This window comes from Liolophura sinensis, chromosome 10 (assembly GCF_032854445.1).
Source record: "Liolophura sinensis isolate JHLJ2023 chromosome 10, CUHK_Ljap_v2, whole genome shotgun sequence".
NCBI lineage: Eukaryota > Metazoa > Mollusca > Polyplacophora > Chitonida > Chitonidae > Liolophura > Liolophura sinensis.
Genome location: NC_088304.1, coordinates 16064432 through 16082709, shown reverse-complemented (window position 1 = coordinate 16082709; position 18278 = coordinate 16064432). Strand labels below are relative to the sequence as shown.

General features: G+C 42.2%; 1 protein-coding gene across 1 annotated transcript in view; it reads right to left on the bottom strand.

Moving 5' to 3' along the window:
* Nucleotides 1–12609: 12609 nt before the first annotated feature.
* Nucleotides 12610–18278, bottom strand: part of LOC135477256 (clathrin heavy chain 1) — a 28105-nt gene continuing 22436 nt past the window's right edge. Inside the window, exons 26-32 of the mRNA XM_064757440.1 lie at nt 17925–18089; nt 17448–17604; nt 16634–16752; nt 15661–16224; nt 15052–15273; nt 14585–14660; nt 12610–14330 (exon numbers count right to left, since the gene is read on the bottom strand). Of these exons, the coding sequence (XP_064613510.1) occupies nt 14197–14330; nt 14585–14660; nt 15052–15273; nt 15661–16224; nt 16634–16752; nt 17448–17604; nt 17925–18089 (1437 nt within the window). The 3' untranslated portion in view covers nt 12610–14196. The remainder of the gene's footprint in view (nt 14331–14584; nt 14661–15051; nt 15274–15660; nt 16225–16633; nt 16753–17447; nt 17605–17924; nt 18090–18278) is intronic.

The window sequence follows — 18278 nt, the reverse complement described above, 5'->3', positions numbered from 1 at the left end:
GTCGACAATATGTCTATATAAAGAGAGGTTAGAGCTTTGTGAGGTAGAACCAAATGCTCACCTTGAAACTCATTAATGGGTTATCAGTGAGACTGGCAGTTCGATTCCAGGATTCGTGCAGAAAGACTCAAGTAAAAAATTGTCCATGCAGTCACAAAACTGTCCGCCTGATGATACTGCTGAAATTGACATCGAAAAACATGTCAGAATCTTATTTGAATTTTTCCAAGCTATAAAACAACTCAACACATGGAAGTATGAAGTGTAAAATGTCAGAAATTGACGCTTTGACTGCGTAACGCGAAAACAATACAAATCCAAGGTTGGTATACAACCCTGTCCATGGTGTACAACCCTGCCCGTGGTGTACAAACCTGTCCGTGGTGTACAAACCTGCCTGTGGTGTACAAACCTGTCCGTGGTGTACAAACCTGTCCGTGATATACAACCCTGTCCTTTGTGTATAACCCTGTCCGTGGTGTACAACCCTATACGTGGTGTATAACCCTGTCCGTGGTGTACAACCCCGTCCGTGTTGTACAAACCTGTCCGTGGGTCCTTGTTGTACAAACCTGTCCGTGGGTCCGTGTTGTACAAACCTGTCCGTGGTGTACAACCCTGTCCGTGATGTACAAAACTGTCCGTGGTGTACAAAACTGCCGGTGGTGTACAACACCGTCCGTGGTGTAGAACCCTGGCCGCGGCGTACAAACCTTCCCGTGGTGTACAACCCTGTCCGTTGTGTACAAACATGTCCGTGTTGTACAAACCTGTCCGTGGTGTAAAAAATTGTACGTGGTGTACAAACCTGCCGGTGGTGTACAAACCTGTCCGTGGCTTACAACCCTGTCCGTGGTGTACCACCCTATCTGTGGTGTATAAACTCTCTCATGTCGCTATAGTTAATTACTCTCTGTGTAATTATACCCCTGTTCGTCCGCAAACCACTCTCCTCGTGTATGTACACCACTGCCCGCATGTGTACAACAGTGTCCGTTTAATCATAACTCTGTCCTTGTATGTACACTACTGCCGGTGTAATCATACAACAGCACGCGTAATCATACCACTCATACCACTGCCCATTTTCTTTACATCATTGTCCGTGTAACCATACCACTGTGGATGCGTGCTGTTACCCATGTAATCATACCGTGTGCGTACACAGTTGCCAGTGGTTAAACCACGCCCCGTGTAATCATACCACTGCCGGCTTGTCTACACCACTGTCCATGTAATCATACCACTGTCCGTGTGTGCAAGCCGTTGCAGTGGTTACACCACACCCCGTGGAACCATACCGCTGCCCGTGTGCGTTACACCATTAGGAGTTTGTACACCGTTACACTGGTAATCATTACACTGTCCGTGTGTGTACACCAGTGTCCGTGTGTGTACACCATTGTCCATGTAACCATACCGCCATTCGCGTATGCACACCGTTGCCCTTGTAATCATACGGTTGTCCGTGCGTGTACACCGGTGTCCTCATAATCATACAGCTGTCCACATCCTTTACAACCGGCCGTGTAATCACAGAGTTGTCCATTGTCACCATTGTTATGTCAACAATATTTTTAGCAGGAAGTCACATGCTTTTGTCATTTCAGATCACATTCCCGTGGGTGCGATCCCAGTCGAGGTCCAGACGACCAACATGCCACCAGCTGCGTTAAACACAGGTAAAAATATGTGAGATCAGTCTTTAAAGGACTGTTCTTTAATTCGTTAACAAAATTATGTTAGTAAGAGCCCTGGCACGCACACAAAACAAGGATACTTGCCCTTAATAACCCCGATATTACACAATACGCACGCACAACAGACAGTACCAAATCATCTCCTTTTTCTTCAGTGACTTATCAGGGGCCTCCGTGGCTCAGTCGGTTAGCGCGCTAGCGCAACGTAATGACCCAGGAGCCTCTCACCAATGCGGTCGCTGTGAGTTCAAGTCCAGCTCATGCTGGCTTCCTCTCCGGCCGTATGTGGGAAGGTCTGACAGCAACCTGCGGATGGTCGTGGGTTTCCCCCGGGCTGTGCCCGGTTTCCACCCACCATAATGCTGGCCGCCGTCGTATAAGTGAAATGTTCTTGAGTACGGCGTAAAACACCAATCAAATAAATAAATAAATTCAGTGACTTATCAATTACACTGGTAAAAGGCCGCCAGTTTCTATAGAAATAGGGAAAAAGCACCATGCCCACACACAACAGCTACCTGGGTGTACGACTGCCTGTGTAATTATAGAATTATCCGTGTGTGTGTGCACAATTGTCCGTATAATGACACCACTGTTCGTGTGTGTACATGTACACCATTGTCAGTATAATGACACCACTGTTCGTGTGTGTACATGTACACCATTTTCTATATAATGGCACCACTGTTCGTGTGTGTACATGTACACCTTTGTCCGTATAATGACACCACTGTTCTTGTGTGTACGTGTACACTTTTGTCAGTATAATGACACCACTGTTCATGTGTGTACATGTGCACCATTTTCTGTTTAATGGCACCACTGTTCGTGTGTGTACATGTACACCATTGTCAGTATAATGACACCACTGTTCGTGTGTGTACATGTACGCCATTGCACGTATAATAACACCAGTGTTCGTGTGTGTACATGTACACCATTTTCTATATAATGGTACCACTGTTCGTGTGTGTACATGTACACCATTGTCCGTATAATGACACCACTGTTCGTGTAATCACACCATTGTCCGTGTGTATACACTATTGTCCGTGCAATCATACCAATTTCCGTGCAATCATACCAATTTCCGTGTAATCATACCAATTTCCGTGCAGTCATCCCAATTTCCGTGTAATCATACCGGATTGAGAGATGATGTTAGGACAGTTAACCCATGTAGGCTATTCGTAGAGACAGGTAGTCTGTGTTTCTGAGTTAGAGGTTGTTCTTGTTATTACTGCATTTCGGCTAACAGTCCACTACTAACAGTCATCAAGTGTCACCATTTTTTCATCTGTATCAGATCACATCCCCGTGAAATCGACTGAAGTCGAGGTCCAGACGATCATCATGTCACCGGCAGTATTAAGGACAGGTAAGAAGTTTCTCAGGCCAGTCTCTGAAGGAGCAATACCAAATCATCTGACTGTAATGGATTATCAGATAATATTACACTGGTAAAAGCTCAAACTCTTTCTGCAGAAATAGGAAATAAGACGTCACAAACCAAGTACACTTGGGAAGGAGAGCCAGAATATCGTTGTCCTTCTGTGTACATTATTGTCAATGGGAACACCACTGTCCGCGACCGTAGACCACTGTTATCGTGAACACATATCATTCTGGTGTAATCACTGTGTATGTAATCATTCCGCTGTCCATGTGTGAACAACACGTTCTGTGTGATCATTTCGATGTCAGTGTGTGTACTACACTGTCTGTGCAATCGTTTCGCCGTTCTTGTGTGTACAACACTGTCTATGTGTAGTCTGTGTAGCCATACGGCTATCTGCGTGTGTGTACAGCATTGTCAGTGTTTACACCACTGTCTGTGTAATGTCTGTGTAGTCATACCGCTATCTGCGTGTGTGTACAGCATTGTCAGTGTGTACACCACTGTCTGTGTAATGTCTGTGTAGTCATACCGCTATCTGCGTGTGTGTACAGCATTGTCAGTGTGTACACCACTGTCTGTGTAATGTCTTTATAGTCTTACCGTTATCTGCGTGTGTGTACAGCATTGTCAGTGTGTACACCACTGTCTGTGTAATGTCTTTATGGTCTTACCGTTATCTGCGTGCGTGTACAGAGTTGTTCAGTGTGTACACCACTGTCTGTGTAATGTCTGTGTAGTCATACCGTTATCTGCGTGTGTGTACAGCATTGTCAGTGGATACATCACTGTCTAGGAAATAACACCCCACCCACACAGATCTTACTTTTCTTTAACTGGTTATCAGTTTGATTGCCCAAAACTTTTGTCTAGAAATATTAAATAACACCTCACCCATCTTGAGAATGATAACACGAAATAACACCGCACCCACCCACCCAGGACAAGGACCCTGGTGCAGGATACTACTAGAAAACGCCACAGCCCAACACAACAAATACACTTGTGCAGGATATCCAGAAATTATATCTCATCCGCACGCAACAAGTACACTATTTTTGTATACCAGTGATCATGGAATCCTCCAACTATCCGCGTGTGTACAACTCTTTCCGTGCAATCATAACACTGTCATTGTGATCATGCCTCTGTTTTTTGTAAGTACAATGCTGTCCGTGTGTGTACAAATCATACCACTGTCCGTGTCATCATGCCACTTTTCGTGTAATCATGTCTCTGTCCGTGTGTGTACAATCGGTGTAACCACACCACTGTTCGTGTGATCATGCCTCTTTCCGTGTATGCACACCGCTGTCCGTGTATGCATACCACTGTCCGTGTAATTATGCCACTATCCGTGTGTGTAAACCACTGTTCGTGTAATTATGCCACTGTCCGTGTATGCACACCACTGTCCGAGTAATTATGCCACTGCCCGTGTGTGTACACCACTGTTCGTGTAATTATGCCACTGTCAGTGTATGCACATCACTGTCCGTTCAGTTATACCCGTGTCACAATATTCTACAAGATAAAAGGTGAAGAAAACTTGGCCAGTAGAGAAAAGGCTAGTGGTTACATTACATCTCAACTCTACGGTTAACTGCTCACTAAGTGTCATTTTATGTCTGGTTGTAGTATAAAATTAGTGCCTACGTGCTTTTGTCGCTTCAGATTCCATTCCCGTAAGCACGAACGCAGGAGTCGAAGATCATATGACCAACTCGCCACCAGCTGTATTGAAAACAGGTAAGAACTTTCCGAGGTCAGTCTCCAAATGAAAACAACCAAAAAAATCTCACCTTGTATCGATCAGATTACTTCACGCTGTCACGACGGAATAATTACACAGACAGTGGTGTACCGTCAGTGACAGCGGAATGATTACACGGACAGTGGTGTACCGTCAGTGACAGCGGAATGATTACACGGACAGCAGTGTACAGTCAGTGACAGGTGTACCGTCAATGACAGCGGAATAATTACACAGACAGCAGTGTACAGTCAGTGACAGGTGTACAGTCAATGACAGCGGAATGATTACACAGACAGCGGTGTACAGTCAGTGACAGGTGTACCGTCAATGACAACGAAATGATTACACAGACAGTGGTGTACCGTCAGTGACAGCGGAATGATTACACGGACAGCGGTGTACAGTCAGTGACAGGTGTACCGTCAATGACAGCGGAATGATTACACAGACAGTGGTGTACCGTCAGTGACAGCGGAATGATTACACGGACAGCGGTGTACAGTCAGTGACAGGTGTACCGTCAATGACAGCGGAATGATTACACAGACAGTGGTGTACCGTCAGTGACAGCGGAATGATTACACGGACAGCGGTGTACAGTCAGTGACAGGTGTACCGTCAATGACAGCGGAATGATTACACGGACAGTGGTGTACCGTCAGTGACAGCGGAATGATTACACGGACAGTGCTGTACAGTTAGTGACAGGTGTACAGTCAATGACAGCGGAATGATTACACGGACAGTGGTGTACTGTCAGTGACAGCGGAATGATTACACGGACAGTGGTGTACAGTTAGTGACAGGTGTACAGTCAATGACAGCGGAATGATTACACGGACAGTGGTGTACCGTCAGTGACAACGGAATGATTACACGGACAGTGGTGTACAGTCAGTGACAGGTGTACCGTCAATGACAGCGGAATGATTACACGGACAGTGGTGTACAGTCAGTGACAGGTGTACAGTCAGTGATAGCGGAATAATTACACGGACAGCGGTGTACAGTCAGTGACAGGTGTACAGTCAGTGACAGCGGAATAATTACACGGACAGTGGTGTACAGTCAGTGACAGGTGTACAGTCAGTGACAGCGGAATGATTACACAGACAGCGGTGTACAGTCAGTGACAGGTGTACCGTCAATGACAGCGGAATGATTACACGGACAGTGCTGTACAGTCAGTGACAGGTGTACAGTCAGTGATAGCGGAATAATTACACGGACAGCGGTGTACAGTCAGTGACAGGTGTACAGTCAATGACAGCGGAATAATTACACGGACAGCAGTGTACAGTCAGTGACAGGTGTACAGTCAATGACAGCGGAATGATTACACGGACAGTGGTGTACAGTCAGTGACAGGTGTACAGTCAATGACAGCGGAATGATTACACGGACAGTGGTACACAGTCAGTGACAGCGGAATGATTTCACGGACAGTGGTGTACACAGAATGACAGTGGTGCACACAGTGTACACAGACGGACAGTGTTCGTGCACAGCAATGTGCGAGTGCGTACATCACTCTCCGATGCCATTATTATGTCTGTTTTAAGTATAAAGGTTAGGGCTTTGTGCTTTTGTTCTTTCCAGATCAGATTTCCATGAACACGAACGCAGTGGAGGATCAGATGATCAACTTAACACCAGCCACATTAATGACAGGTAAGAATTTAGTGAGGTCAGTCTCCAAATGGAATTGGTTTAAATCATCTCACTTTTCTGGTTTTTCAATCAGAGTAACAAAGCGTACCCAGGACAAAACCACCGACCTTAGGCTGGTTACTGTAGAGATTTCCAACGTGTGACCTCAGCTGTCCGCGTCATTTGACTGGAAGACAGGTTGTATTCAAACAAAGTAAGACTGTTAAATTAAATGTTTCTTTTTCAGTGCGGTGTTACATCAGGGGCATTTAGCTCAGAATGTTAATTTGATGTGTATCAATCATTAATGTGGAATTTTGATGATTTCAGAAGCGCCCTCAAGTCGCTGGAATCAACATATATTTAAAAGTAAGTTCTATCCTCTTAATTTTAAACGTGTCATGATTTTTCTGGTAATATTTTTTGTCGTATACCTGAAATATTCTTTAGTACGGCGTCAAACTCCAATGAAATAATCAAAGATATCAAAAAGATGCACTGGAGAGTCACATGAAAAAATTGCATAAAAAGTGAGTCACGGTGCATAAAGTACAGGCCCCATCGCTTCCTATGCACACTGCATACTTCCATCGCTGCATCGCCTAACAAAATTGTTCCATGGCTTCATCGTGCCATTGTGGTATTCCATCAATTCATTGCCCCATCGCAAGGCTCTGTCGCTTAAAAACCCCATCTCATTGCTCCATGGCTTCAAAGCTCCGTCGCATTGCTGTATCACTTCATTGCCCCTATTGCAGCATTGAATGGCTCTGTAACCACGTCGACTAATGCTCAATTGTTTTAATATATATCTACATCACATTTCTTTCTGTAGCCCATCACATTGCCCAACGTTTACATTCTGTTGTTCAATGCGCCATCGTTCGACCGTAAAGTTCATTCGCTACATAACTGGGGGAACGAGCGATAGCATTTCTAAATCATCAGATCTGTATGGTAGACTTAATATTGAATAGATGTGTTTCAAATGGCCAGGATTTTGTTTCAGTGAAACTTCATTTTTCCCATTATTAAGGTATCAAGCATATCAACAGAGTGTTCAATCCGAAACTGAGAGCCAGACCAGATGAGCTGTTTACTGACACGGAGAAGGTAAAGTGTATGCGAATCTGCCTCCAAGCGAAATGCTGCGAACTCGTCAGCCATTTTCCACCAGAACATTGTGCTGTGTACTGCGATGTGGAGAGGGCAAAAAGCAAGGGAGTTGATTCGGTTTTAGGCTCAGGAATTTGGATGCCACTTTTCCTCTGACTTACTTTCACTCATAATGTTTTATCTTTTTCCCAGAATGTTTCATACATGTTCAGAATACAATATAGACAATGCATGACTTCGTGACAGAAAGCTTCTGTTCTTGCATGTATTGCCAGAGAGAATTTGTGTGTATTGCAAGAAAGAATTTGCATGTATTGCAAGAGAGAATATGCAGGCATTGCTCTCAAGTACAAATTGCATCCTGCAGTGTGCTTCTATCGATGGCTGAATGATCGATTGCCAAGACGTTTCTAACTTTACCTGTGCTAACGATGAAGGCTTGCATGAATTTTCCGATATTTTTTTAATTCGTCTGTAGTTCAACATCTCTATAATATATACATATTGCCCCAGTTATATCATTGGAAGATAAGACAACAAATATTGATAAAACCTGAGTTACTTACGAACGGGGATGGGAAAGACCAAAGCGACCGCAGCCATTTTGCTTTGACGTGTTCAGTAACTCTTGAATCAACTTTTAATCTGGAATCCTTGCGAGGCTTTGGAGTACGCTAAGTTCGAGAACCTTGACGTCGCATCAACTCCATAAGCCTAGTTTCAACACCAAGAACTCAATGCCTCGGGTGACGTTATAATTATTCAAAAGCAACTTGCATGTTGGATAAGGGGCGTGGAGGGTAATTAGGTTTACAGTGGCTCCACCAACAGACGCGTAAACCAAACTACACGCAATGACAGAGCCTACACTACTGTCTCTGAGAATAGATCATATCGCTTTAATTTCCCGACAACCATCTCTAAAACCATACTGCCGTGCGATTATACACTACAAGAGATAAAATAAAATTCATTTATTTCGGTTATATTATACTAAAACGTGTAAACAATTACAAATATGGCAGTGTCAGACACAGGGTTTACAGTAAAGTCGATAGCAGTTTAGGTAACTAGTGTCGCCCTCAGTCAAAACAGGTTGAATAATTTTCACGTCACACGAGGCAACGGCTTCTTACCGTCGAAACAGAGCTTATAGACTTTATGATTTAGAAAAATTGCTCTAGCTTAATTTTCCTTGCAAGAATATGACCTTCAAACATATCCATATGTAGAGATTGTGCTGTTACGTGTTACCGACAGAAGGCAATTTTGGTGGCAAGTATGACTGATTTTATAGACAGCTGAATATAGACGACCGGCTAAAAGAAATAGACTGTTGTCACACTATGTGTTTCCCCTGTATTATGAACTCTGGTGCGCGCCGCCATCTCTGAATCAGTCAATGTGTATGTATCTCCGTCTTTCCTAATGGATACAGTCTGGTTCCTGCTCTCAAAAAACTAATCTAAGAAAGTCTGAGTGATGGCAGAATGTATTTTGCTAATGTTGCAACTGAATATTCTGTAAATTCATCGTAAATACAGTATTGGACTAATAGGACGTTATATTGAATAGGACACAGTATTATGTTGGACATGTAATAGCGTAATGCGTTCTAGCATTTCTCAGACAATAATCAGACTGTTAAAAATAACAGAATATTTTTTGAGTGTGGACGTGTGACTATATTCATAAGTCACTTGGCCCGCGTCTTTCCTGTTATGTTCTGGTTATCCAATGTTCTCAAACATACATCCATTGTCTCATAGCGCGTATCCCAACTTTCCTTGTCCAATACACCGTTACTTCTATATAACGGTCCCCGTATTGTAATATATAATTATATAGCTACGTGTATATATGGATTGCTATTGACTTGGATTAAACTGCATGTTATTTTAACTTTACGTGTAAGCTATTATATATTTGACTTCTGAATGAGTGATAGAATGTAACCTGGTAGTCAATATTTGTTATTGGTGTTGCTGATCACATTGACTGCTCGATCTGCTTTGCACAAAAACCCATTTGCCTTTTGCGTGTATAGCCCAAAGCTCATATTTCAGTCAATGCCTACTGAAGTCGGTGCATTTATTCTGGAAAACCTGGATGTGGAGGCGCCGTTTTTGGTGTATTTGATTTGACTGGTGTTTTAGGCCGCACTCAAAATATCTGAAAAGGCCTGGGAGGAGTATTTTTATTTGAGATCTAGTTTATATATAATACCTAACTGGAGTTGAAATAAAAAAAAATGAGCTGGTGAGAAAAAGTTTATCGACGTCATTTCCTTCATTCAAATATGAATTTGTTTTTCTTTATTTGCAACTCAAAAAGATGATCTTCGTTGAAGTGTTCCTTTTCATGTACCTTGTAAATGTTCCTAGCCATGAGTGCCAGTTCATCTGTACACAGTAACAAATATCCAGTGAGTAACATAATTACTCCTATACCCACATGAGTCTCTTATCTAACTCACACAGCGGGCAGTAACAAATATCCAGTGAGTAACACAATTACACCTATACCCACATGAGTCTCTTATCTAACTCACACAGCGGGCAGTAACAAATATCCAGTGAGTAACACAATTACACCTATACCCACATGAGTCTCTTATCTAACTCACACAGCGGGCAGTAACAAATATCCAGTGAGTAACACAATTACACCTATACCCACATGAGTCTCTTATCTAACTCACACAGCGGGCAGTAACAAATATCCAGTGAGTAACACAATTACACCTATACCCACATGAGTCTCTTATCTAACTCACACAGCGGGCAGTAACAAATATCCAGTGAGTAACACAATTACACCTATACCCACATGAGTCTCTTATCTAACTCACACAGCGGGCAGTAACAAATATCCAGTGAGTAACACAATTACACCTATACCCACATGAGTCTCTTATCTAACTCACACAGCGGGCAGTAACAAATATCCAGTGAGTAACACAATTACACCTATACCCACATGAGTCTCTTATCTAACTCACACAGCGGGCAGTAACAAATATCCAGTGAGTAACACAATTACACCTATACCAACATGAGTCTCTTATCTAACTCACACAGCGGGCAGTAACAAATATCTAGTGAGTAACATAATTACTCCTATACCCACATGAGTCTCTTATCTAACTCACACAGCGGGCAGTAACAAATATCCAGTGAGTAACACAATTACACCTATACCCACATGAGTCTCTTATCTAACTCACACAGCGGGCAGTAACAAATATCTAGTGAGTAACATAATTACTCCTATACCCACATGAGTCTCTTATCTAACTCACACAGCGGGCAGTAACAAATATCCAGTGAGTAACACAATTACACCTATACCAACATGAGTCTCTTATCTAACTCACACAGCGGGCAGTAACAAATATCTAGTGAGTAACATAATTACTCCTATACCCACATGAGTCTCTTATCTAACTCACACAGCAAGTGTTCCTTTTCATGTACCTTGTAAATGTTCCTAGCCATGAGTGCCAGTTCATCTGTACACAGTAACAAATATCCAGTGATTAACATGATTACACCTATACCCACATGAGTCTCTTATCTAACTCACACAGCGGGCAGTAACAAATATCTAGTGAGTAAACAGGTTACAGAACTTGTCGCATTGCCTGTGTGAGCTAGTAGGCGATTCGATCGTAGCGCTCCCTGGAGTCAGATGGTGTCCACTTCAATCTTAAGTGAAAAAAAAAAAAAGAGGATCAAAAGAGGTGTATTTGATGTAAAACTGGTAGCTGTGTATTAAATATAATACAGAACATAGTTAAATATTAAAATTTTAAACGGTAATGACGGGCCCTTTCGTCCTGCCGACTAACTTTGGGAACGACGTCTTAAGCGTGTAGTCGAATATATTCCAGTGAAGACTGGACACCATAATCATGTATAAGTAGGTCTACAGCTATAGCTACACCGCCCTAATTACACTGTATAAGGCCATGCGCAAGAATTTTTTAATTTACACGATGTTGGTAAATTTTATGGGTAGAGGACACCGTCAGAGGATAACTTTTTCAAGTGCAACATGCGTCATACATTCACGTGACGGCCAACACAAGCTTCCTGTAAGTTCCCAGTGAAATTCATGTAAGGCCGCAGGAGAGAGCAATGTCTAGGCAGATGAATCTTGTCCATGGATTGAACTGGACCAAACTCATTGGGCTTGAAATACATGTAAGGCGAAATCAAGTTTTAAAGATGTTTATTTGATTGGATGTTTTATCGTGTCCGTCCTTTCATTCTGAAGAAAATTTACATTGAGAAGTGGTATTTGGAAAGCAGAATATAGGCCTCATTTACATTGCTGGCACCCAAGACAGAAAAGCAGTACGTCAGCCAGTGCACCTAGCCAGTAACACGAATGGTTGTAAAGTAAATTACTCAAAAGTAAAGTTTCTATTATCTTCATTATACGTACATGACAAAGACGAATCGTATACGTGTATGCCCGCATAAATCCATTCACGTGATTTTCTAGTCAGGCGCAGATGTCCATGGCGACAATACACTTTCCAGCGAGGTTTTGTGAGTTGATTAACATTTCAAAATCAATTGCATTTATACATGCCAATGTAGAAAGTTCCACATGGTTAGATTCTCAACAAGTCCTGGTTCCTGTGAAAGTAGGCCATGTATCATGTCCAGTATATCCCCGAACGAGAGTGCACAGCCAATGTACGAATTCCCGACTACGAAGGGAGACAACTCAGCATTTTCGTCTTCTCGGTCAATGAAGTCGTTACGTATTACCGCCGGCAAAACAGTAATAACCCCCGTGCCAATAGCAATGATTAAAGGTCTCAAACACGTTCTGATTCTGTCAGCGTGTTTATTATAGGTGTTAAACATGTTACAGATTGCAGTGTACACATTTGTTCATTACTATCTAACGATGGACATACAGTTATAGCTACGCCGAACAGAAGATAAAACACTGTATATATATATATATATATATGCATATATATATGTATGTATATGTAGATTTGTAATACGTATATCTATTTATAACGGCAGTTACCTCGACATTAGTGCAGTTTCAGGGGTCATCCGTAAAAAAAAACCCCACAAAATTCAAAGTTTCCATCCTTTCGCTTCAAATTTAACAACTTAATTTACCAACTAAGGATAGGACTGCTTTGATTCTTGATTACACTATCTTTCTGGTTACGAGTTTTTTTAAGGAAGACCCCTAAATGACTGGGGACAAATGTTGAGGATGGAGCTGCACCATAAAGAAAGCTAGACTGTCCACATGCAGTCCTGTACACCCCTAATAAGTTGAGTTAAGCTACAGATGGTATTAGCAAATGATGCACTATCCCTTGTTACATATTTTTTTTTTCAATCAGGAACCAGTCTTAAATGTTCCAGTCTGCCATACGGGTACTGAGTGATATGAACATACATACTGTAAGAGGGCTTAAATAATACTCAAATAGAATTTAACTTCCAAACTTCAAGTAATTTACATGATGACAATTTAAAAATTGGAAATGAAGCAGGTATAATCTGTCGAGCTCCAATCAACCTATCATTTGCTTACAGGGTACATATGCACTGAAGCAGAAAATTTAAGGAGGCTAACTGAGCACACCACAGCCTGGTGTGAAGGCAAGGATAAGGAAAAGCTAAGCACTTGTGAACTGTTGGTCGCCAATCCCTCCGTCAGTGACAAACAGCCTGGTTGGGGGATTTCTAAGCAGTAGGTAAATCTTAATGCCAACCGCTTTAGTATGTACAAGCAAAATGGGTAACCAAATAAATAATTAAGACTCCTGTCCATTAAATTTCTACCCACCCAAGATTCCCGTCTACGTGGCAGCAGTGTTTCGATGCCACTTGGGCTTTATTCTGCACCACTCAGGTTTTCTTCCCTTCACCCATCACACTTATCTCCCCTGAATTTGTAGAGGAGCTGAACAGAAGTTTGCCAAGCCTCACAAAACACCTGCTACTACAAATTGGTCCACCATATAGCCTGTATTGAATTCTGTTACTTTACAAGAGAAAACACCAGTGAGCAGCATCCCTACCCCTGCCAGCACATTAACAGAGCCTCCTGTCAATAGGGTGTGCCATTAAGGAGCTGGTCAGCGGAGGTCGATCATGTCACACTTCTTCCATCACACTCTCTCAACCCTCAGAATTCTCTATACATCTCGTCAGGGTCGGATTGAGAGGCCGGCCAGTAATTGCTATACAACTCTTCCAAATGTACACACAAATCTCCCTGACTGACAAACTTGAACTTACATTACAGTACCACATCAACTCTGTGAACTTTTGTGTTACCACAGATACACAGATAAAGTGCCTCAGTGACTGGTATCCAATCATACCAGTCCATCTAGTGTTCCTGCTATCATACACAGACAGTCACGTACACACTGAAGTAGTAGGCTAGGGGAACTCTTTAACCTATACATCATACTAGGCCTTATACAGGCTTCTCTATCAAAATGTCCCTCAGCTGAACGAGTTTCTGTAGTTGAGCTCTCTCCTCTCTCCCCTCTTCACAGGTGGGTCAGTTCCTCGCAGACAAAGTTACATGCCAAAGCCGTAGCCAGGCATGGCACCTGCACCTGGGGGCATTCCAGGGCCGTACCCAGGGGCATAGGCTCCAGGGGGAGGGGGCATAACACCTGCAGGCCCTGCTGTTAACATTAACTGTGGTTCATCTGGAAAAGAAATATTACAGAATGGTGAATGTAAAATACAGAAATGGAAGTACTTTACATGAACCATAACACTTAAACTGCTGTTTCACACGGCAAATAAACCACATGCATACAAAAAAATGTCTTAAGGTGAAATGAAAACAGTGAAGCCTCTCACTCCTGAAGCCCACAACCTTTACTTGGTTCATGCAGAGTGTATACATTTCAAGGAGACAAATACTAAAACCCAGGACAAAAAATGAGGTGATACTTACTAAATACTAAAGGTCTCTCTTCTGCTTTCTGCTCTTCTTCGCTTCTAACAGCTTCTGACTGTTCTAACTTATCAACCTGTAAACAAGGGAAACAGAATACTCAGGTGAGATCCCAGAAACCTCACTACATTCTTCAACCTTGATAACAGGGGAAAATTGTACATAATACTCACCTATTCATAGGGATGCATGTTGTCTACAAATACATCTAAATATGTCAGTTTAGCCTGATCTGTTCTCTGTTTCATCATATTACTTTTTTCCCCAATTTATACCATATTTCCACACAACATCCCAGCTCAAGAACAGGAGTTGCTTGATCATTTAGAAAAGGTAGATTTCATAGCTTCATTTATTAATCACTCCTAAGAACAGATAATTTTTAGTACGGGTAACAATACAATGTACTGGAACGTTATAACATTCTGCATCACAATAACTTGGATGAAAGCATTCTACAACAATACCTTTGAAATATATTCTCTCATAACTTGGATCATGTATGGCATAGCAAAATCCATGATATTATGTCGCCAAGCTAACTCCAAGATGACATCTGGTCGGAGGAGGTCGTAACACTGGAATAAACAGGCTGCGAAACACTCAAAGTTCTTCTGTTCCAGGAACCATGCTATCAGGTCCTCAGCAATATCGATGTTCCGAGACTCGCCCGCATACTGCATAGCATCCTGTATAGGAAACAATGACAATAAGTACTGCTTCAAAAAACGTAACCTTGCACCCGTTCCAAACATTCACAAATGGCTTGTCTACAAGTTTTGAAAAGGTAGAGTAAACTTGGTTGTCTGTATTACTTTATATGAAACACCCACATAAAGATCATTTCACAACAATATGGTAAAGAGTGGAGTAAACCAAAGGGGAAAACCCACCAACTAACTGCATGATCACATGCAATATTCTGTAGGGTATTACCACAGAAATGCAATATTTATGAGTTAAACATGGAAATACATCCTTTAATTCTTTATGCTGGGCAAAGCGTTTGTGTTAAATCAATTGTAACTCTGTGGAGCTCGCAATGTGCACACCATTAAGCCGGGTTCTCCACTCACCTTATATAATTTATCTTTTTTACACAGGTCCACAGACTGCTTCCACCTGTTGTTACCTTTATACAGGTATGCTGCAATGCGTCGGAATTCTAACAGCTCATGTTTTTCTAGGCTCTGTGCCAAGGCTATGTTGTCAAAGTTGTCATATGCGTCGATTGATGCACGGAGTCCCTGATAGTCCTCCTCCTCGATCAACAGCGAGTTGAGGGCCTCGTTGATGGCCTTGTTGTTGTTCTTTTGCACCGCCCTCAGGTATGGTTTCACCAAGGAGATCTGTTTCACCTTTGTGAAATAATTGACTGCACGGGTGTGGTCCAGGCGTGGGGTGAGTACTAACAGGAGCTCGTTAATGAGCAGAGGTTTGAAGTCCAGGTAGAACTGGAGGGCCTTGTAGTAGAGCTCAATGTTGGCCACTTTGGTGATGATGTCCTTGAACTGGTTCTCTCTCCATGCCTCTGTTGGGTGACTCATCATGGTGAGGATGGCATTGTCAAACTCCTCGTACTTGTCATACAGGAACACCAGCTCCATCCATAGGTGAGCTTGCTCTGCTGCACGCAGCACCTGATAACACAAAACACATACCACTTGTCGAAGCTATCCTGCACATATTTTAAGGTGCACTGATATTTCCAGGCATCTAAACTCTATCTTATCATACTTCATATGAAGTAGTCCCTCATTTTCCTAAATAACTCTCATGTGACACTGGTAAAAGAATAGCAAACTCCATGTAAGACCACACACGGAAACACCACTGACAAGTTATTATCGGACAAATCTTGGAAATTCCCTATCCAAGAATGCAACTGAACTTGGGTCTCGTGTGTCCTAGTGAACAAAAAGACAGGCACTTTACCAATTTGCCATTACTGGCACCTCAATTATATGAAAACTGAACATTTAAAACTTGAGCACATTGAAGCAGAAGTGTGTGATGGCAGTACACCTATGTCATTTCAGTTTTGCTCACCTTTGGAATGTTGACTCTTGACCAAAAGAGCTCCAGATGTTCTCTCATCTTCTCGGGTTTATACTTGGAATATAGAATAGCTAATTCTGTAAACATGCCCATGTGTGCCCTCTCCAAACCTGGCAAACAGAACCAAATATAGCATAGCTCTTACTTATGCTGGATTTGTTATTTGATTTATTTATTTGATTGGTGTTTTACGCCGTACTCAAGAATATTTCACTTATACGACAGCGGCCAGCTTTATGGCGGGTGGAAACCACGCAGAGCCCGGGGGAAACCCATGACCATCCGCAGGTTGCTGTCAAACCTTTCCACGTACGGCCGGAGAGGAAGCCAGCATGAGCTGGACTTGAAATCACAGCGACCGCATTGGTGAGAGACTCCTGGGTCATTACGCTGCGCTAGCGCGCTAACCAACTGTGCCACAGAGGCCCCCCTGGATTTGTTAAAGGATAATACTTAGGTGTAATATAGCTAGTTAAGAGGATAATATAGACATAAAATGTCTTCGAAGGGATCATCTGATATATACACACATATATATATATATATATATATATATATATATATAAATATGAATTTGTGAAACTGGAAAATTTATGAAAACTGGTATCCGGCAATGTAATTTAAAATTCTATGGGAATGGCTGACGACTCCCAAAACATACCCACTTTGTTATTTAGATGTCTTTGTTCTTGAAAAATTCTTTACACGTTTCTTCCAAAAACAATGAAGTCATCAACTCTCCCCTTTACAGCAGCTGGTTCCAAAATAAACTAAAGAAAGCGATGAACTCCCTCTATGAGCTTACCTAATGCAGCCTCTAAAAGTTGGATAAGTTCTTCAAAGTATCCCCTGTCTTGGTAATAGTTGATGAGCTCCTCTAACTCGTCAGCATGAACCACAATGTGAAGGCCACACATCTGGGCCAGACGAAACTCCTCATTATCCACACATGCAAAGCACACCTGTAAACACAGATTACACGAGTAAAACATATGAAAGAGGAAGCACTGTTAACGTAAAACAGTTTAGACACGTCCCAGTGGCCAAGATAGATCACATACTGGAATTATACAACACTAAGGCAAGGAATTTTTATACAACACTAAGGCAAAAAAAAAAAAAAGAGAAGAATGCAATCATAAAATCACCTAGCCTACACTTTTTCAAATGGACATTTGCTTCGCAAGACTAATCAAAGGTGATAATCTTAATGTGGGTCACCAAGGATTGAGAATCTGGTACAGACCCAGGACACTTTTCACCACCTGTGCCACATCCTTACCTCCTTCCAGGTTTTTGTGCTATTGGCCTTCCTGGCGGAGTCAACTGCGGCCTGGTATTCTCCCAGGTGGACTAGAGTGATGGCCAAGCGGGCATAGTTTGAGACGTTGTTGTACAGGAGTCGGGCGGCCTCAAACATCTTGTCATCGAAGCATCTGTCTGCAACCTGAACATAGCACAAACATGTAGCGGCGTGAGGTAGAGGCATTGGGTAAAAGATGTGTAAAGCACTACATATGTTTAGTCTGAATTTTTATAACTCCAATTTTGATGTCCGTTACAATCGAGTCTTCATAAAATAACGAACAATGCACTTAAATTTCAATCTGCGAATGCAGGAAATACAATTTGCCTT